We start from the raw sequence: 22,995 nt of genomic DNA on the forward strand, positions 1-22,995 counted from the left end.
ATTATTTAAATCAAAAGTTGTGCTTGTTAACATTAGTTAATGCACTGTGAATTACCATGAACTAACAATGAATAACTGTATTTTCATTAACTAACATTAACGAAGATGAATAAATACAGTAATAAATGTATTATTCATTGTTTGTTCATGTTAATTAATACATTTACTAACATTAACTAATGGAACCTTATTCTAAAGTGTTACCAAATTAACATTTAATTACTCTCAGGCCATTTAAGAGCTAGATGCGTTTATTTCTATGTAGGAATAATTGTAGCAAAGAAATGTAGCATTAGATCTCTTGCACATCAATGGATCTTCTGAAGTGAATGGGTGCCGTCAGAATCCAAACAGCTGATAAAATAAATTCAGTAATACACAAGTAATTCACACAACTCCAGTTAATCAATTAACGTCTTGTGAAGCAAAAAGCTGTGAGAAACAAATCCATCATTGAGGCATTTTAATTTGAAACCAAATCACTGTATGGCTGTTATGAATTAAGAAACATTTTAGATTTTATTTTACTCTCAACAAATATCCAGACAGAAAATATACCACAACACTAACCAAACAATTAAAACAGACTTCATTAACATAAAAGGGATGTTGAGCTTTTGATGTTGAAGGTGAAATTTGCATGTGTGGAACACTAGGGCATGTGTTTGCGAGATGTTTTTGTTTTAGTAAACTAGCTAATGATGGTTTGTGTGTGTATGAGAGAGAGGGAGTATGTACAGTTAGTCTTTAGAGCATAAATAAGCAGAGATGAGTCAGAGATATTTATGGATTTCCCCACGGGCCTCTGTTTTCCTCTCTCTCTCTCTTTCTCTGTATTCTCACACTCTGCTGATGGATGAATAAAGTAGAGGGGTAATGGATTGGGAATACTGTATCACAATGCCCTCAACCGCATATCGCTTAATGCAGCTCTTCTGCTCCTGTTTGTTTATTTGATATTTAAATTAGTTTCAGTGTTGTTTATTTGCACAATATGACAAGTTAAAGGCTGTTTTGTCGTTTTAAGTGGCCATATTTAAAATATGAAATTGAATCAGTGTTTCCTTGCTCTTCGACTGAATCTCACAGAAAAATGCCAAGGTCATGTTTTGCCTTAAAGTCGAAAGGAAATATATATATATTTTTTTTGCATATTGGAAATAAAGAAATTTTTTAGCACCATTGCAACATTTTCCTCCAAATGTTCATTAATATGATGCATCTTAAACATTTTATGTAAAAAAGTTGCATCGTTAACCTTGTATAAAGTAAAGTATGTATATATATATATATATATATATATATATATATATATATATATATATATATATATATATATATATATATATATATATATATATATATGTGTGTATATATACAGTAAATAGAACAGGTGTTTCAAGTGTAAGTTCCGTTTTTTCCGGACTATAAGTCACACTTTTTTTCATAGTATGGCTGGTCCTGCGACTTATAGTCAGGTGTGACTTATTTATCAAAATTAATTTGACATGAACTGAGAGAAATGAACCAAGAGAAAACATTACCGTCTTATAGTCCAGTGCGATTCATATATGTTTTTTTCCTCATCATGACGTATTTTTGGACTGATGCGACTTATACTCAGGTGCGACTTATAGTCCGAAAAATACGGTGTATATATAATATATATACATCTATTTACTTACACTTGAAACACCTGTTCTCTATCAGATGCTCCTTTTAAAGGAGGCTTCTGCTAGAGTCAGAGCAGGGCTTTGGTTTTGGACAGGTGGTTATGTGGCTTGTTTTGATTTACATTTGCCTTTACACTTCAACACCGCAATACACTGCATCTCCCTGCATCCATGCATCTTACATTACACATTACTGATGTTTTCCAATACATAGTTGTTTTCTTTATTGTTTTCTTTACTTTCTTCATGTGACTCTAATTCTTAAATAAAATTATATTTTGAGTCAACAATTTGGTTTGCGTTTGTCCTCTGTTTGTTGCTTCCTTTAAGTCATGGATTGTAACAGCTTGGGGGCTCGTACAGGAAAACTTGAAATTAGTGAAAAACCTGTACTTCGCTCGTCCATGCAGTTAGAAAATATATCTTCCCTCATCAAATTTAATTAGAGAGCTACTAATTACAACTTTAGTTTTTCAAATCGACCTTACCTTGTTCAGAACGGTGTTTCGATTTCTCATGTAAACTTTTCTGTTAAAGCAGTAGTTCTTTTTGTTGTTCAAATTAACAGACTACTTCATTTTTTAAATGCCTTTTTCAAAGAAGTTTGTCCTTAAGATTACTTTAATATTCTCTTTGAGCCTCTTATAGTAAATTACAATTTCATATCGATCTCCAATCTTTAATAATTGTTCCGTTGTACATTTTGTAAATTATCAAAAACAATCTATATCAGCCATGAAAAACAATTGCCAGAAATTAGGGTGTGCTCACACTAGGCAATCTTAAACCCTACGTGATACGTGGTGCATGATTGCATGAATATTTCTGAGCGGCAAAAGCGATAGATTTGTAAAGCAATTTATTGTGAGATGACCGTGTGTTAGCACGTCCCACACGACTCAAAATATTAAACCACAAAGTAAACAAAAGAATGCTCTTCACTGTACTGAGCAAGCTGTGTTCACATTCTATTGTAAACTTACTATTACCCATTTATGAAGTCGTGATTTATGAGCTCATTGCATTCTTTTCTGTTAAAAATAAGAGTGGACAGTGGTTTGTGAATGGTGATGTTTAGCCTAAATAATTTGATTGGGAGCATCCCCTCCTGTGACCCATGATTTGTCTGTATGTGTATTCAGAGCCAGTGAGCAACGGACTTTCATAATAATAAAAACTGCGTTAACGTGTGATAAAATAATTATACAGTAGCATACAGTAGGTTTACTTAATGTGTACATTTATTTAACATATTTTGTTGGTTAACATTAATGACACGGATAGGTACTTAGTTAATGCTGTCTCTTTTAGACGGAAGGCATGCATGTAATACTGACATTTTTTTAAATAGCTGATTACTTCACTTAATCCAGAACCGATTGTATTTACGTTAAGATACTCTACATGATCTACATGCATTTGAACTGCTGTGTGTGTATTTGATCACTGAGAACTGATTGCGTGCTGTATATGAGAACTGAAGAAGTGGAGCATGCGCAAGAGAGAGAGCACTTCTATCAGTGCGATTCCACCTATCCTTTAAGTTAATTGACAACAAATTGTGACTCCTGGGAAAAACGGGGTGTCAGTTCACCTTATCCCTGCCTCTTCAAGAAGCCATTGTTTAAGATTACTAGGTCATGTTTGGGTAGTCTATCCATCCACTGCGGCTGCCATACTGAAACTATATGCAAATACCCCTTATCCAATTGCAATCCAATGACAGGGACGCATACTTTGAAGATTGTTGTTAACGAAGATGCAGCATAAATTTTGTCATAGTTTTTATCATTATATATTAGTATATAGTATGTTAGTATATTAGCTCATCAACATCCGTTTTAGTCACAGAAAAAAAATGTTTTAGGATGAATAATTTTCATCCTCTTCTTCGTTGATAAAAAAATCAACACTGACATGAAGAAAGTAATCAAAAGCAATAAAAAAACAACAGCTATGTATTAGCAAAGTGCATTTGTTTGTGTCTGTCATTTGTTTTTTCTGTGTCATTTGTTTTTGATGGCCTCTTTGACAATCTGTATATGTATATATTTCATTTTCAGTGCTGCAACTTCTTCTCTCCGCTGCTGTCACTCATATAACTCTCTCTCTCTCTATCTCTGTAGTAGCAGGATCAGTGAGCCCGGGTTACTATTTTCCCGTTGTAATAAAAGGCTCTTTTCTCTGATACAAGGCTAAGTGCTTCATTCAGTCGTCTGTAAAATGTTGGCAAAACGAGGCCCACAGCGTATAAAAGCTTCCCAAATGTCCTTACACTTAAACGCACACACACCAACTAACCTCTTTCATTGTGCAACCTTTGCACAGCTGTCACACACATATAAAGCAGAAAGCTTGAGTCTCTGTGTGTGTGTTTATAAAGAGATGCTATTTGACAAGTTAAATAGCTGTGTCTAACACCATCAATGCACAGAAAACAACCCACTAGCCACTGCCACGACTGAACCGCATGCTTTAATGCTTCAAAAACACTACGCTTTCAGTTTTAGTAACATACTTTAGCACTATTGTTAAGGTGTTGTGGAGTAACTAAGAGGCAAATCACATGGAATGATATTTTCCCTCATAACACATATTCCATGACAATTTCAGTTGTCACTGATCTGTTTATGCTCGTACAGTTTCTAAGACACAGGCTTAAAAGGGTGATTATATATTGGATAATTTATATTATGTTTCTGGATGTGCTATGGAGATTCTAGGTTATGAAGTTTTTAGTATCAGAAAAAGTTAATTTTAGCACAAAAAATATATAATTTTATATATCATATATTATATATTTATAATATATAATCTTTATATTATGTGATGAACACTTTTTTTATTATCAGTAAATTGTGCGCATGATTTAGCAAATCGAGGGTACAAATTCGTAAATCATGAGCACGTTTTAAGACCTCGAGAAAATGAATTTGTAAATCGTACGCACAATTTATTTATTTTTTCTTGAATGTCATGTGCGGGGCTCCATAGTATTTTATTCTTGAGTAATGGTGAGATAATTGTGACAGTATTTCACAGTTCAGATTTTTTTTTCTCAGATTTTATATCTCACTTTTTTATTGTAAGTTTTTATTCACATATGGCTATTCTATCTTATGTTTCCACCATGTAAACCCACCCCTCCAAAAAACTGAATAGTGACTTTTTATCTCACATTTTCAGATTTGATAAATTGTATAAAATTTGCAAGAAATCAACTCTTATTTATTAATTTATTAATCCTTTATATATCACAATTCAGAGTTTTTCCCTGCCATTTAATAATTAATAATTTATTCATAACTCATAATATTAATTTGATATAAACAGAATTGATAGGAAAAAATTTAGAATTGTGAAGTAAAAATTCATTATCACCTTTTATATTATAAGCTTCCTTAAATATATTTACATGTCAAGGACTTTACAATTTTTTTTTCTATTTCATTACCACTTTAAACTTAAAGTGATAATTTCATCTAATTAATTAATTAATGTTTAATCACTTATTTTTCACTCTCAAATTATTAATTTTGTTGTCACCTCTGACTGTGTTCACCTGGGTTGTAAAGACCCACACTGAAAAAACTGGCTGCGCAAAGTCATTCAGCTGTCTTATGGTTCTGATTGTGTAATCAAACAAATCCCAAAAAGTTAATGTGTGTATGTGTTTGATGGAGGATTGCATAGCTTTGGTAGTGAGCTGTAATGTGTCTTTGAATATATTGTACACTCTCAGCAGTCGTTCATCTTATTGATTGGTTTCTCTCTCTCCCTCTTCTGTCTCCCACAGGAAACAGTTGAATATGCCTTCCTTATCATTTTCACTATCGAAACCTTCCTGAAGATAATAGCATATGGCTTGGTGATGCATCAGAACGCGTATGTCCGAAATGGATGGAACATGCTGGATTTCGTCATTGTCGTCATAGGGTATGTTTTATCAAGAGCCCAACCGATATAGGTATTTTGGGGCCGATACCGATATTAGGGAGTAAAAAAATGCAGATACAGATATATCGGCCAATATTCTTTGTTTATATTATAGTACAGTACCAGTCAAAAGTTTGGACATGTCACCATTTGACTGGTACTATATATAGAAGACAGTATATACATAAACAGAATATATAAACATGAACATTTATTTTTGCAATGATCACACAAATGTGGTGATCAAACACTTATAATGACATGACAGAGATATGTAATGGAGGCAATAAACTTTACCATCCAAAATGAGTCTGACATCAGTGCACTGAACAGTAAAGTTGAAGTTTATTCAACTTTAATTCAATTCAGTTCCTTTCAACTTTATTGCATTGAAGTTTATTTCACTTCGGAACATTTCACACAGATTTGTGCTTCCGTCTTCACAAACAGACGAAACTTACTAGAGAAGTGTGAAGTATGAGATAATATAGGGGAAGTAATGCGGGGTTAGTTGTAACACAAAATTTTTATTTTACCATAATAAAATTTCAATTCTTGCTTAAGTATATTTTTCATCTTAGTTTTTATTATTAATTTAAAATGAGACAAATCTGCTATTATTTTGATCTCCAATCTGTTATTTATTATTTGTAACACTGCATTACAATGTGCCATAATATGACATTAGCGATGTCATTTACATTATTTACTTTAATTCATTTCAATGAGAAACAACGAGAAACAGGTGAATAAAGACTGACAGTTAATGTTTAATGTTTAAAAATTATTATTTCAAGACATGTAAAGCACTTTTGCTCGTTTATGTGGGCCGTCCCAAGCATGGTTGCAATGCGTTCATTGACAAACTTGAAAAAATCTGATTATTTTTTATTCTTAAATTTTTTTTATGACAAAATATATATATTCCCCAGGATTGCTAGATCAGTCTGCGCCTGACTGCAAATTTCACCACCCATAACTCCTGAACCCCAGGTGCTATCGACGGGGTATCTTTCAAACTACCTGAAGGGATCCCCCAAATGTGGTGCCGATTTGTGTTGCCATTATGGAGAAATGGCGTTTTTAAATTTCCAAAGATTTTCTTAGACTTAAGCTTTAAAACGTTTCATCCAGATCACCAGTAGCAAACAATGGAGCATGCTCTGCTGGACAAACAAAGTAAATATACCATTTCAAGCATTTTATATGCTTTGTGTTTTGTAAAATAAACCAATTTTCATATAGGTGGCATATCGGCTGCATATTCACTGATACGATATATCGGTGACAGGCTCATATTGGCTGATAATATCGGCAAAACTATATATCGGTCGTGCTTTAGTTTAGTGGTCAACCAATATTGTTTTTTTGACAGCCGATGCCGATATCAGGCCGATAGCCAGTATAAAGCCGATAGATTAATTGTAATGATTTAATGTCCACTGTTATTCAAACAACAAATTATACGGGACGTCAGAGTAGATTTGTGGGATGTTTTTATCCCCACTGTGGATAAAAGTAATTCAGCAGAGACAGGAATGCATAGAACATAGAACATTATTCTTATATTTAAGAAATTTTAAATAATTTGTCAATGGATTGAAAAATAAATATGTAAAATAAACACTTATACTTTAGATGACAATGTACTTTTTCCACAAATAAATAAATATTTAATAAAAATGTAATTTAAAAAGGAAGTAAACACTGTAACCAACACGGCACTCAGTATTCTGGGAAGTTTGTGTGCATTGGGAATCATTTTTAAAAAAAATAGCCAGGGTAACACTATTAATACATATAGCACGCAGAGAAAATTACATGAATATGACAGTGGGAAAATGCATAAAGAGCAGCATAATTTGAAATCACGAGTTTAAAGTTTAAATCATACAGTTCACACGGACCGACCGCCACACAGAGAACATGCGAACATGCTGGATAAAAATGCACACTTTACAAGATTTCACAGCTGGATTCAATTAAGTTGGCAAGGTTTGTGAAAATAAATGTACATTAGTCATTCAAAGATTATAATGTTTGCCTTTCTATTACTAATAATATAAAAGCAACTGAGGAATGAGACAACATTTACATTCAAATGATTATTAAAGGAATATTCTGTGTTCATTAGAAGTTAAAAGCTTGAACAGTAGCATCTGTAGCTTAATGTTGATTAGTACAAAAATAAATAAATAAATCATTATTTAGAATCATCCTTAATTTAAAAAAGACCCAAAATCAAGGTTATGGTGAGGCACTTGTTGAAAGTGAATTAATATATATTTTTAAGGATTTCAAAATCCTTTTTTTTTATTATTATTATTACTTTTATTCCACAAGGCCACATTTATAATCTAATAAAATATTTTATTTCAAATAAATGCTGTTTTTACACACTTTCTATTCATCATAACATCATCAAAAAAATACAGTTTCCACAAAAATATTAAGCAGAACAACCATTTTCAGCAATGCTTATAATAAGAAATGTTTCTTGAGCAGCAAATCAGCATATTAGAATGATTTCTGAAAGATCATGTGACACTGAAGACTGGAGTAGTGATGCTGAAAATGTAGCTTTGCATCACAGGAATAAATTACATTTTAAAATATATTCAAATAGGAAATAGTTGTTTTAAATATTTCAAAGTATTACTATTTCTACTATATTTTTTACATTGCATCTTGGTAAGTAATATAGATATATAGTAATATCATTCTTTTAAGAAATCTAAAAAAAAAATTCATTATAGTTCATAGTTCATTTTAATCTAAACAAAACACCACACTTTAGCCATAAACTACTTAAATCATCTAGACTCGGTCTATCATTTTACTGAATAGAAAGTGTTTGTGAGTCTGTAAATTCCTTATGTGTGGAATATATAAAAAGCTGTAACTGTTCTCTCCACTTTTACATCTGTGTCTCGCCTCTGTATTTTTTAACCCACTGTTGGCTTCTCTGTAGATCACCTCAAACTGTGTACATTCTCATCTTCTTCCTCTGTATTTGCTCATCAACATCTCTATCTCACTCATACACGCACAGTCCACTGGGTAGCTAGGTCACATTTCCATCAGTTTGCCTCATGCAGAAGAGCTGTCTCAATCTCTCTCTTCATCTACCCGTCTCTCATTTCACGGGGCTGTCGCTCATGATCTTTAGCTGAAATTGACATGAATTCACTGAATTCACAACTTTTATTTTGGTAAAACACTGAAAAACAGCTCCACAGCATAAATACCAGGATGCTACCAGCATACTTTACTTTTAGGATGGTGTAAATGTAGCCTGAAATCTTTGAATTTATGTTTGAATCAGTCTTAAACAAAGCGTTTGGTTTGGTTTGCTTGAGTTTTGTAAGATAGAAACAATCAGTAAATATATTTATTGAAATGTGTAGTTACAGATACCAACCCATATATATTTCTTTATTTATATTTTATTGATATTTTGTGGTGTCGATGAGTTATTTGTCAGGTAAATTGTTCTTTTGTCATCCAGATTGTTTAGTGTTGTCTTGGAAGTTCTGACCAAAGATGGGGAGAAGGAATCTGTTGGAAGCCACCCATCCGTTCCCGGCCATGGAGGGAAACCAGGAGGTTTCGATGTTAAAGCCCTCAGAGCCTTTCGAGTGCTGCGACCCCTTCGCCTGGTCTCAGGAGTGCCCAGTGAGTTAAAAATCATCATTACCTGCTACTTATAATACATGATGGTAGTCCCTGTTTCTTACAGTCTTCAATTATAGTGAGTACACTGAACATTTTATTTAACTGGTTTTCTAGAAGTCAAAATTATTATTTAACTTCACTGAACCTACCAATATACAATAATCTACACAAACAAACATAATTTATCAGGTGGAAATGACTATTTAAGGTAACAGTTGAAGGTTGCCACTTTTTACAGTATATATACTGTAATTTCGCTTATATTGTGACATTATTTTAGTATCATTGATAACTATTTTTTATTTAATTAAATTTTGTATTTTATTTTTCCTTTAGTTATTTGTTCTGTGTTTTCATCATTACATTTATTTTTATTTTTTTTACATTTGTCTATAGTTTTTATAAATCATTTTTAATAATTAACTATTTTTATTATTACTTTAAGTCAAACTAAAAAAGATAAACTGACCCTTGTGCATACAAAAATCTCACTGGATTATTACAATTATTTGTTTTCGTTAACATTTATTTAGTTTCAAGTGACAAAAATGTTTTCATGGTTTTAGTTGTAGTTAATGATAAACGTTTTGAGTGATGTAGGCCTAAATTTAGTGTTATAGGTTTAGGAAGGTTAAAAACATTTTCTAGGAAAAAAAGAAGTCCAATAAAGATCAGGTGAAGCTGATTACATATTCAAGGCTTCTAATTAAGACTGATTGGTCGACTAGTAATTCAGACAGCCCACGACTATAATATTTCTAGAAATATGTATAGTAGTTTTGCACAACACTTAATCATGAGGCACTTTGACCATCATCCCCTTCTGAGTCCCCAGTGTGCCAGACCCCCGCTGATGGGTGGATGTTGTTTGAAAAATGATGGCGCATGATGTGGCCATATGGCAGGAAAAGTGCAGCATTCCTTACTGCAACCCCTCAGGAGCGTTCTCTGAGAACAAGCTGTCAAACTCAATGCCCCAAAGACACTAGTGTGTGTCTGTGTGTATGCACTCTGAGTTAGATGTGAAAGATTGGACTTAAATGCACCCAAGTGAACACTCGTTGATGTGTCAATTTTTTGTGTGTGTGTGTGTGTACATGCGTTTTTATGTAGTTTTGCATACCCCTAGGTTTACAGGTGGTGCTGAACTCCATCATTAAAGCCATGGTTCCTCTCCTTCACATCGCCCTGCTGGTTCTGTTCGTCATCATCATCTACGCCATCATCGGTTTGGAGCTTTTCATTGGAAAAATGCACGCTACCTGTTACTTTCAAGGGACAGGTGTGTTTATCCTCTATTGCAAAATTATGTTACATTACAGTTTAAATGTTTGGGGTCAGTGAGATAAATATATATATATATATATTTGGAAGAAGGCTCTTTTACTCACAAATGCTGCATTTATTTGATCAAAAATGCAGTAAAAACTAGGGATGCCCTAGATTTTCTTGGTCGACTAGTTGTCATTCATTTGAAGCATTAGTTGACTAATTGCACATTTATCAATAAACCATTTAAATCATTATAATAATCCTTTAATTTCCTACATAGCCTAATAAGCGCTCTAGCACACGCATAAAGCTTGCCACAGGACACTGGCTGAAGTAATGAATATGAATGTGTCAGGGAAAACCAGTGAGCACACTGTATTAACATTTTAGTAATGTATTGATACATTAGTGCTTTCTTTGCTTTTAGATTAAGAGATGAAGTGGTAATCTGACTCGTAATTCCCGCAGTAGTGATGCGGCTATTTGCATGTTTGACACGGATTACATAATCTGAGAATATTGTGAAAATAGATTTGAAACTAGACATTTCGCTCTCTGAGATATGTTTTCGTATCTGTATGGCAAATTTCCACAGTTTTGGAGCACTCAAGTTCACAGAGACTGAGACGACAGAAAGTGCATCCTGTTTGCTTTCATCATTTTATAAAAGCTAGTTTTGTTGTAATTGTAAATGCACAGAAATAAACATACAGGGCCCTATAATAAACCCGGTGCAATGCGACGCAAGGCGCAGCGCAAGTGTGTTTGCTAGTTTCAGTCCGACGCAGTTCGCATTTTCCCATCCAGCTCCACATCGTTTAATTAGCAAATGCATTTGCTCTCATTTTTGCGCACATGGGTGTGCTGGTCTAAAAAAGAGGTGTGTTCTGGCGCATGCTGGCGCAATGCTATTTTAAGGAGCTGACAATAGACTGCACCATAGACCAACTCAAACCTGGTCTAAATTCTGGTGCAATGTTTTTTCTTTGTTATTTAAAGAGCGTGCACATCATTTTTTAATGCACATCAAAAAAGACGTGATTTTGTAATGGGACCACATAACTCTGGACTAATCAACAGACCAATCTCATTGCACAGCATCTGAAATGCTAGTTTTGTCATTCTTAAATGCTTGAGCAAAGTTTCGTCAAAGTGCTTCATTATAATTAACTCCCAGAACTGCGTTCCCTAAACAGCAGGCTCTGAAAATAAAATAAGATGGCATAGCATTAGTGTTTGTACACAAGTGTGTACATCATATGGACACTTCATAATGTGGTTGAGGTTTTTTATTTCTGTGTAATATTTTCTGTATTTTCAGAGCTAATTATCTTGATGTAGGATACATTCACAAAAAAAAATGGTGTAGAAATGATTTTCACTCAAAATTATCTACAAACATTTTTTTTTTCAGTGTAGATATTATATAGATTCATATTTTCAACACATTGAGATTCATATGAACTGTTGGAAAGTGTTCCCTAGTAAAGATATATTTAAAATACATTTATTTCATACTAAGTATAATTAAAATCTATTAACATATTAACTGATATATTGCTGGAAGTGATATAAAAATGTTAATTTAACTTTATTTGGAGTACTACTTGTGCAAAAAAGTGCACATTTCTTAATATTAATCCTAAAATGTGTTTTAATGTGATTATTGAGGAGGAGGATTGTCATTCTGTGAATAATATCAGTCTTTATATGTGAGATATTTAAAGTGTACATGAAGTATACTTGCAATAGTTCTACTTTAGCACAATCAAATATACTTCAGTTTATCTTTAGTTGGACTTCAGCACTGCTTCCACACAATTAAAATGCATTTAGTACAAAATTAGTTGTTCCAAATTAGCAGACAGTAAGTATACCAGTTTAGTATACTAAAAGTACAGTTGCAGGGTATTTTTATAAGTACATATATGTATTTGTAATATACCTAGCATGAAATAAATCTATTTTAAATAAATTTTAGTACATTTATTTTCACTAGGGTTTATTGCTATTATGCGTGTTTAGGTTTGACATTCTCTCCTCTTTCTGCAGATATAATAGAGGATGAGCCCACGCCGTGTGCCGTTAACGGTCATGGCCGCACATGCGCCGTTAATGGCACCGTTTGTAAGGAGGGCTGGCACGGCCCCAACGGAGGCATCACGAACTTTGACAACTTCATGTTTGCCATGCTTACTGTGTTCCAGTGCATCACCATGGAGGGCTGGACGGATGTACTCTACTGGGTTAGTATTAGCTTGCTACGTCCTATCGCATCCTAACTAGCACGTCTTCTTGTTGGTGTACTGTATAATGAATGTTAGCCAATAATTATATTTGTGTAGAGAGGATGAAGGGCTCGTAGAGTCATTACTGCTTTGAGGAGCGTGTGAGAAGCTCAAACTAGCAGCCCACACACTGAAGCAGGAACTCAAGGGTCTGTGACTGGCCAGTGTGCTCTGATGAGATCCACCCACCTTACACATCATCCGCCGGAAAATCGTTCCTCCATTTCATCACGGCACACTGTTCATTTACAGTGGCATTAACTTTACATTTTCCGCATAGATTTTCTGTGAATCACCCCCAAAATTCGTAGTAACTGCTTATTTCACATGCACAAATTTAACAAGTAAATACAGTGTGCATAATGTAGCAAGCAAGGTAGTGCAACTTGCCTCCTGATTTTTTTTTTAATTGATTTATTTAGTAGACAGGAGACAGTTTGTGTTTAAATGAATTATGTATTGATTGATTGATTTATTATAAAAAATAAAAAATAAAAACTTTATAAAAACTTTTTCTTAAGGTTTGAAACCTAACTTGTCCAATACTATTCTTTTTGCAAGCTTATGGCCAGTGTGTGGGACCTTTCCTTTATCATTCCTTTATATCGACTTCATCCTACACGCACATTTTTTATTAGAAGTTATACTTGTGAAAGCCTTCTGTTATTTATTCAAAACATCAAAATGTGTTAAAACTCAAATCCTGTTTGATTTTGAGCAGAACGTCTTCTCTAGACCCATTTTTAAGCTTACAGTTTCTGTTCCATACTTAAACTTCCATCCGTCTCTCTCTTTATCTCCACCTCGTTTTCTCTTCCTCATTCCTCTCCTCTCTCAGATGAATGATGCTATGGGGTTGGAGCTGCCCTGGGTGTACTTTGTGAGCTTGGTCATCTTCGGCTCTTTCTTCGTCTTGAACCTGGTTCTGGGTGTGTTGAGCGGGTGAGCAGCTCCTCTTTTCTCTACACTGCTGTCCCTGATCTCCAGTTTCTCTTTCTCTCCTGAGACTGAACTCCATCCCAGGAGTTTCTCACAGCTAAATGGAGCCTCTCTCTGTGGGTTGACCGTCCTGTTTGGGCCCCTGTAGATGTCATGGATCTACTTTGTTAGTTTGATCATTCCGGGCTAGTTTTTTGTGTTGAATCTTGTGCTGGGTGTACTCAGCGGGTAAGAGATTGTGTGCTGTGAAGACTGCTGTGCTTTTCTTCTGTCTGCTGGTCATTTCTCTCAGAATCTTATCTGAAGTTTTTCCTTATGAATCAATACTACAGTCATGGCCAACTCAAAAACTGGTTCTGGTATCTGGTTATTTTTCATAAAACTAGAGTGAATTTGAACTTTTTATCATGTAATGTTCTGAGTTTTTATAATAATTAGAAACAATTGGAAGTACAGCAAGAGTTTAAATGAATTATGAAGTATCAGTTTAATATTAGTAATATTAATAATATGCATGAGTGATTATTGAAATAAATAATTTAATGTAACTATAAATTATTTTAATTTATATGTATTTTAGAATTATATATAGTTATTTATAATAATATAATTGAATATAATTTGTATTATTATTTATTCTGTGTAATGTTAGACAGGTGCCCATACAAAATATATATTTGTAATATTTATATGAATATGTATTAATAATAAATAATATACAAATGTGCAAAATGTGCTTTATATTCAGTTATTGTTTTAAATAAATTTAAAACGTTATACTTTACTTAATTTTAATAAACAAATTATTAAATAACTTGTTGTACTACTGTACTGAATACTGGGCAACTTTTGTCTGAATAATAATACAGTATAAACTGAGTATTAAATTAATCAGGTAGTACATAGTTTAATAAAAAAAATGATGCATACATTATTGATAATATTTACCATTTAATATATATGTATTATTTTTTATTTTACATTTACAATTTTATTAACTGTTGATTTATTTTTATTCTGCACATGGGCAAGCAGGTGAATTATGCTAATTCAGCAGAACAAAAAAAAACATCTGTCATTAAGATGTTTTAGCAATTCAGCACTTAAATACACTGTTTAAAAGTTTGAGGTCATTAAGATATTGTAAGGTAATATTTTGAAAGAAGTTTCTTATTCTCAGCATTTATTTGATCAAAATATATTATGAAATATTATTATTATTTAAAATAACTGTTTTACTATATTTTCCAATTTATATTTGTATTCCATTTATGTAAAGCTGAGTTTTTAGCATCATTACTAAATTCTTCAGTGTCACAAGATCCTTTAGAAATCATTCTAATATACTGAGTTGATGCTCAAGAAACATTTTACATTTTCAGCGTTGAAAACAGTTGTGAGGTTTAAAATATCTCTATTCACTGATGAATAGAAGGTTTTAAAAAAGAACAGCATTTATTTGAAATATAAATCTTTTATAACATCTTTACTGTCACATTTGAAGTGAAAGTCATGACATGTATCAAGTATAGTAACCCATACTCAGAATTGGTCCTCTGCATTTAACCCATGCGAGTGCACACATACACAGCAGTGAGTAGTGTGAACACACACCCGGAGCAGTGGACAGCTATAGATCCAGCGCCCAGGGAGAAACTGGGGGTTTGGTGCCTTGCTCAAGGACACTTCAGTCATGGGTGTTGAGGGTGGAAGAGAGTTCATTAACTTCCTCTCACCTACAACTCCTGCCAGCACCAAGACTCAAACCTGCGACCTTCCAGTTACAAGTACAACTCTATAACCATTAGGCCACAGCTGCCCATTTTTTTTTCAATCCTGATTTGATCAACCTTGCTGAATAAAAGTATTCATTTTACTGACCTCAAACTTCAGTATAGGTTAGGAAACATGCACAGGTTTATCATAGGTTTTGTTGGACATTCGCTTTTTTTATTTTTATTTTTTGCATGAATTTTAAACAGAATATTGAGATTAGTTAAGACAGAAAGAGACGGAAAGCTAATGAAAGGAAGGGCAGATGGAGGAGAGGAAGGAGACTTGAGCCAGAGAGGTGACTCAATTCAATTTGTTTTTGTTTTGTTTTTACAGCAGAAAGATAACTCATGACTCATAGTCTTCCTCTTCTTCATTTCCCTCAAATCCCAAATGTTGTATCCCCCTCCAGAAGGGTGAAATTAATCTCCTTCTTGTGTCCGTAAATCCTAAAGCCATTTCTTAGAGCTGCAGGGTTATTATTATTCCACCACGAGAGACTCAGACGCTGTGCTCGTGGTGCAACATATACAATTTGCAGATCGAGCAATCTTTCGAAATTAGGTTTGGGTTACATTTTGTGCTTCTGCCATTTTATTAAGAACGCCACACACACGTCGTGTGACCTTTCAGAGCACGCTTGTGTGTGATGTTTCTTCAGGACCTTTGTGGACAAGCATGCACCCTGCTGGCAGGACACTGAAGCGTTTACATTTAGGTTTAGCTGTGTGTCAATAGGTGAACGTGCATTAGTTTGTAATTTGATCAAACCCCTAACCTCTGGTATTATATTTCTAACAGTTTGTGTTACACACTTGAATAATACGTCCTTTTTGCACAATGTTTGGGAAAGGAGTGTTATAAACTTTGAGTGAATATTAAACAGTATGGCATAAAAACTTGTGAAAAAATCTCATTGATTTTAACAAAGCAAGTGACCTCTCCACAACCTCCTAGCAAAGCCCTGAATCAAACCATTGCCCCCCTCCTACTTTTAGTGTACATGTAATACATTTTTAAATGACTTTTTATATTTTCATTATTATTATTTTATTAAAATCATGTACATATAAAATATGCATATATTTTGATATGTTAATATAAATATTAAGAAATCTTCTGAAATAATGCAGAGTAATAAAATAAATATGTTAATGTATAATTATTAAATTATACTTAATTAATAATGATTTATAATTAACCAGTTCAATTTAAATGAATATTAAATCAATTTATGTTAATGTATAATTATTTATTCAAATTAATGACAAATAATTTAATATTAATTAATACTTTTTTGTTTTTTATTCTGCATTATTCTGCATTATATTATTTTAGAATATCTATTTTAATTTAGAATTCTTATTTAATGTTAATAATTATGCCTAAAACTGATCAGCATTGTCATCTTTTTAAGCTTTAATATTAACAACTATCTTGTATTTTATGATGGTCAAAACTAGTTTGAACTGTTTTTAGCAGGTTGAAAAAATCCATTCTGAACATTAACCGGGTCATAAGGTGTTGAGTATAACTTTATAATCTGAACTCTGTTTAACTCTGTTCATGTTTAGAATCACAATCAGAAAATGATTTTCCTGGGACAAAAAAGTATGCTTTATTTCTATTCTAAATATAGCAAATAAACTAAAATAAATTTGGTTCTGAAAAATAGTGATGCCTGTTTTTTTATATATTAGGGGTGTAAGGGTTCACAAAATTCACGGTTCGGTTCAATACGATACACTGGTGTCACAGTTCGGTTCAGTACGGTTCGGTATGTTTTAGATACAGCAAAAGAAAAAAAATCGGCAGATAAATTTCCTTGATTGTTTTTACAATGTTTTATTTATTAAAACTAACAATGTTTTTTTTTTGTTTTGTTTTTTTTTTTTACATTGAACTGATGGAGCTATTCTTTACCCATCTTCTATGGTGTTTTCTTAGCAGCATACTGTATAAAACAAAAACAGCTCCTTATTAAAAAAAATGAAAATGTTATATTATAATGCGTACCGCGTACCGAACCGAAAGCCTCGTACCGAACGGTTCAATACGAATACGCGTATCGTTACACCCCTATATATATATATATATTACTTTATTTAAACCTAACAGACGTCTTTTTTTATTTTATGCTGGAAAAGTGTAATCTTTCTGAAATTCAGTGTTGCTCGGTTTGATATTTTACTTTATAATAACATTCAAAAAAGTGTGGTTTAGGTTTAATGCTAAATAAATTTAGTGGGCCGTTGTAAATTTTGAAGACTGTTCGTGTACTGAGAGTAAAACTGGGTTTTCCTGATCCCAGGGAGTTCTCTAAAGAGCGAGAGAAGGCGAAGGCTCGTGGAGATTTCCAGAAGCTACGGGAGAAACAGCAGCTGGAGGAAGATCTGAAAGGTTATCTGGACTGGATCACGCAAGCCGAAGACATCGACCCTGAGAATGAGGAGGAAGATGAGGAAAGCAAACACAACCGTGAGTACCTGAGTGCTGCTCTCATAGCGCTGTGGGATTTATATAGAAACCATCTGATCTCACTTCATGCTGGCATGCGACTGTTTATTGGTACATTTCTACATAACAGGAAATAAGTGACGTGCAACAGGCATATTCCTCTCATCTAACTTAGAATGTCATTTAAATGCATACTAGTAACTTGACAATTACGGAGCGCTTATTTAGTACATATTAAGGCAAAAACAGAAGGTTATTGAATGCAAGTATTTAGAATTAAACTGAGAATGCTTCTTAAATTCCAGATTAGTTCATGAATTTCAATTAAATTTGAACTGAGCAGCAAACAGGATTAAATTGGTAAATTTGAATGAAAATTTAGGAAAGTATAATAACAAATCACATTATTGCTCTAGGTATGGTACACTGCTTATTAATTAATATATTTTTTTACAATTTTTTTATACTAATTAATTTTACTATTAATTAATATATTTTTTTATTATCAGATTCCTGAGCTGCATTTATTTGATTAAAAATACAATATAACTAAAATATTTTTGAATATTATTACAGTTTGAAATAACTATTCGGTTTAAATATTTATTTGAATATTTCTTCAGTATTCATTGTCACATGATGCTTCAAAAATGATCGTTTATCAATATCGAAAATCATTATGCTGTTTAATTTTTTGTGGAAACTGTGATATTTGGTGTATTTTTTTAGGATTCTTTGATAAATAAAAACTTTAAATTTACAATTTATTGGAAATAGAATTATTTTTCTTATTTTATAAATGTCTTCACTGTCAGTTTTCATTCATTTCTGCATCTTTGCTGAATAAAGTATACTATTCTTTAAAAAATGCATACCGTCCCCAAACTTTTGAAAGGTAGTGTATTTAATTTTTTACGTTTAATAACTTACTTTTATTTAACTTTCCATTTCGCAGAATGCAGTATTAAAAAATGATCTAATAACAGTGGTGCTTAATAGCTGTGTTCATTATTTGTGCAGTATTTGTTTAGTTAAAAAAAATAATATTAAGGAATCAATAGGCCTCTAATTAGTCAAAATGTATTATTTGTATTTTGTGTTGAACTAAGGAAATTTGTTCAGTGAGCATCACAGTTTTCTGACTTCTGTAATAGCTATGAATGACATTACAACCAAAGCTTTGCAACATTTTGTAGCAGCCACAGAGCAGTCTTTAATTGACCCGTCATGCCCATCAAAGTGCAGAATGACACAGAACAGACGTCAGCTAGCCCAAAACAGCTGCCTCTGGTGTACTTTTGAGGAAATGGTTGAGGAGCAGCAGTCAACATGCGCTGACGCCATGAGTGCTGTCTCTCCTGCCGAAGCACAGATTTGTCAAAGTCAGACGTCTCCAGGTCAGAGGGTTCGATACGCGACTGACAGCAGAGGCTGATTCTGGAAACTAGAGACTAGGGTTCATCTGTACTTCATCATATCTGCTGAGAGAGAGGAGTTTGCTCAGAAGAGCATGAAGTGGAGAAACTGAGCAAAATAAGGACTAATCCTAATCCCTTTTATATAAGCAGCACACATGATTCTGAGCGGTTAGAGTCGCTGCTTCAGCTTCCACTGTCACCAGAGCTCTTTGACTGATCTCGGTTCTGTGAGAGGAGAGTCGGGTTAGATTAGCAGGCATGTTTGCTTTGATTGATACAGACCCACAAAAGTCACTTGTCTGGAAGGCTTAGCATTTACGCAGAACTCATTCTGCAAATGGAAAAGGAAGCTGAATTCTGTTTCCGCTCGCACAAGTTCACACAATATTAGAAGAGAATATTTTTCCATTCTTAAAAAGCTGTTGGAAACCAGATACTGTAGAAGCAATTGATTTACAACTTATTTTAAGCACAAACTTGAAAGAATAAATGTGAAAAAATTTAATTCACTTTTATATGTTTTATACATAGATTGTGATGTTCTATGCGGTTTTGTTTCTTATTTTAATTTATCTTCACCATAAGAAAAAAATATCCATTATACTGGCAATTTTCTGCCAGGATATTATCTGTTAAGTTTACAACACAATTCAAAGCTGAAACAATCTTTTGGGAAAATTGTTTCAACATTGTTACAGTATTTTTACTGAAAAACAATACTGATACTGAATAAGATTCGGCATGATTTTAACTTAGTGTTCAATTAGTATCACTATTAGATTTACTATTAGTTTTTATTAAGAATTTAATATAAAAAAAATTCATACTGAAGTTGTAGTACTTTTGCTGTGTTCATTTTGTTATTTTTCTTAGCATGTCTGTAATTATTATTTTTATTTCAGTTTTAGTTAATTTTAGTACATCAAGTTACTGTAAACTAAATAAAACCAATGTACAGTACTAGCTAAAATAAAATAAACGTTTTCTTATTTCATTTTATTTCAGGCAAGGCTAATTTTATTTCAAGGAGCATTTTATAGTTTTAATCTTATTGCTGTCACTCAGACATCTGGAAATGCCATAAAATCACATTAAAAATCATTTATTTTACTGTATTTCATTTGATTAGCCTGCTGTGTACACATTATATATCTATATTATATAATTATATAAGTCAATTTAATAAGTCAACAAAGTGCAAATAATGGCTTGCATTTCCAGGTTAAATTACTATGAATGTATATGGGGGGGCATCAGGGTCAAAGATCAGCTTCATATCATATGCACATCCACACAGATCTCTATCATCTGCACCAATGTTTTCACTGAATTCTTTGCACTGTGATCCTAATAACCTGCTCTCACTCACTGTTAACTAACTGCCCATCATCCTTTGCTCCCATCCAGCTGACGAACTGCCTCAGTGTTGTTGTTGTTTGTTGTTGTTGTTGTTTATTGTTGTTAATTGATGTGTCGGTGCTGTTCTTGTTCCCGTGCTTTAACCTGTGTTGATGTGGCTACTCAATCTCGCCCCCATGACTGTGCCACGGCTGTGCTGTGCTGTGTAAATCATGCATGGGCTTTGGGTGCATGGGAAATGAAGGGGTTACACTGGCCAGCCTGATGGAGAAGAAGAAGAAAGGGTTTAGCTTGTTCAGCCAGTCCTCTGACACCCATGGTAAATCTCCTTCCCACCCATCTGTCCCTTTCATATGTGTGATAACTTGATGATATTCATGATTATTACCTGTTAGAAGCCTTGTGTAGTGTTTGTTTACAGACATTTTAAAGTGATTGATTCTGTTATTAAAATCTGATTGGAAACTATTATAAAATTCCAGGTTTCAAAATTGACTATTTCTAGTGGGATAATTAATTAATTCACTGATGTTTTTTGGGGGATTATTATTATTATTCATCGATTTTGTTATTTATTACATTAGTTTAATCATATTCCTGTTTCTACCAATTTACAGTATGAAAGTAATGAACGATGACGATTTAGTGATTTTACTGCAGTTAAGGGGGCCCTAGTAAAAAAGTAATTCATTTAAAATACAATTATTTATACTAAGTATAGTTCAAATCTATTAACATATTTTCTGACATACAGTATAGCTTGAGACTTATATAAAAATGATAATTAAAATCTATTTGGAATACTTCTTGTGCACAATGCACACTTATTGATTTTAAGCCTAAAATGTGTTTTAATGTCACCATTGATGAAGTTTGTATGATATTTAAATAATATTGATCTTTAAAGGGTTACTCCACCCCAAAAAGAAAATGTTGTCATTAATCATTACCCCTATGTCATTGCACACCCGTAAAAGCTTAATTCGTCTTCAGAACACAATTTAAGATATTTGTGATGAAAACCGGGAGTCTTGTGACTGTCCCATAGACTGCCAAGTAAAATACTCTGACGAGGTCCAGAAAAGTATGAAAGACATCATCAGAACAGTCCATCTGCCATCAGTGCTTCAGATGTAATGTTATGAAGCGACGAGAATACATTTTGTATGCGAAGAAAACAAAAATAACGACTTTATTCGACAATTTGTCTCCTCTGTGTCTCCTCGCATCGCCGTAGTGCTATTTTGGAGAATATTCTGACGATGTCTTTCATACTTTTCTGGACCTTGACTGTGTAAGTTACTTGGCAGTCAATCGGACAGTCACAAGCATCCCAGTAGGGGTGGGCGATATGGAAAAAAAATATCATATCACTTTTTTTCTTTTTCTTAATATCACGATCCACGATTTTATCACAATTCTATGTCATATTTGTTCCACTATTTTTCAAGTTGTCTAAGCATTACAGCCAAACTAATTTCCCTATTATAAAGACAAAGGTTTTCAAGCAGTGTTAATTTTGACACGAAATTTTAATTTAGTTTTAGTCTTAGTCTTTTGACTATAATTCTTTTTAGTTTTAGTCAAGTTTTAGTCATCTGATTTGTTTTAATTTTAGTCTTATTTTAGTCGACTAAAATTGCTTGGTATTTTAGTCGACTAAAATTGCTTGGTATTTTAGTCGACTAAAATTGCTTGGTATTTTAGTCGACTAAAATTGCTTGGTATTTTAGTCGACTAAAATAAGACTAAAATCAATAACAGATTTACTAGACAATTTTTTACAGCTGGTATAGGAAACAAACTTAACCAAAATATATAAAACACAAATTCAACTTTATTTCAACACAACTGTGTCTTTATTTCGATTCAAAAGCTTTTATGCAGCAACAAACACTGTCATGATAATGTATACAATAACTAGCTGCCAACTGACCATCAATAAAAGAAAAATAAAGTTAGGTCCAGGACCTTAAAGCTTACAGCTGAGCTGAACAATAAGTGCATACATTTAAAGTAAATATTTAATAAGTTGGCAGCTAGGTGGATAAAAAAAAGTAACAAGATTTTATAAGGTATTCATTTGTCTAGCAATATTGTATGTTTTAAATACTACAATATTGCTAGATTTGTATGTATAATGATAGGATGTGAACATTCATGTTTCACATGACTAATCTAGAAATATTTGTGATATTGTCAACA

General features: G+C 33.0%; 1 protein-coding gene across 11 annotated transcripts in view; it reads left to right on the forward strand.

Moving 5' to 3' along the window:
• cacna1da (calcium channel, voltage-dependent, L type, alpha 1D subunit, a) overlaps positions 1-22,995 on the forward strand; it is a 92,183-nt gene that overhangs the window by 17,803 nt on the left and 51,385 nt on the right. For 7 of the 11 annotated variants that reach the window (XM_026275002.1, XM_026275003.1, XM_026275004.1 and 4 more), the window contains 7 exons: positions 5,470-5,609; positions 9,118-9,284; positions 10,414-10,566; positions 12,609-12,802; positions 13,683-13,786; positions 17,868-18,034; positions 21,035-21,109. In XM_026275002.1, coding sequence (XP_026130787.1) covers positions 5,470-5,609; positions 9,118-9,284; positions 10,414-10,566; positions 12,609-12,802; positions 13,683-13,786; positions 17,868-18,034; positions 21,035-21,109 — 1,000 coding nt within the window. The remainder of the gene's footprint in view (positions 1-5,469; positions 5,610-9,117; positions 9,285-10,413; positions 10,567-12,608; positions 12,803-13,682; positions 13,787-17,867; positions 18,035-21,034; positions 21,110-22,995) is intronic. The other 4 variants (XM_026275007.1, XM_026275012.1, XM_026275011.1 and 1 more) reach the window with 1 other exon arrangement.

The sequence above is a fragment of the Carassius auratus genome, chromosome 11, assembly GCF_003368295.1.
Source record: "Carassius auratus strain Wakin chromosome 11, ASM336829v1, whole genome shotgun sequence".
Classification (NCBI taxonomy): domain Eukaryota; kingdom Metazoa; phylum Chordata; class Actinopteri; order Cypriniformes; family Cyprinidae; genus Carassius; species Carassius auratus.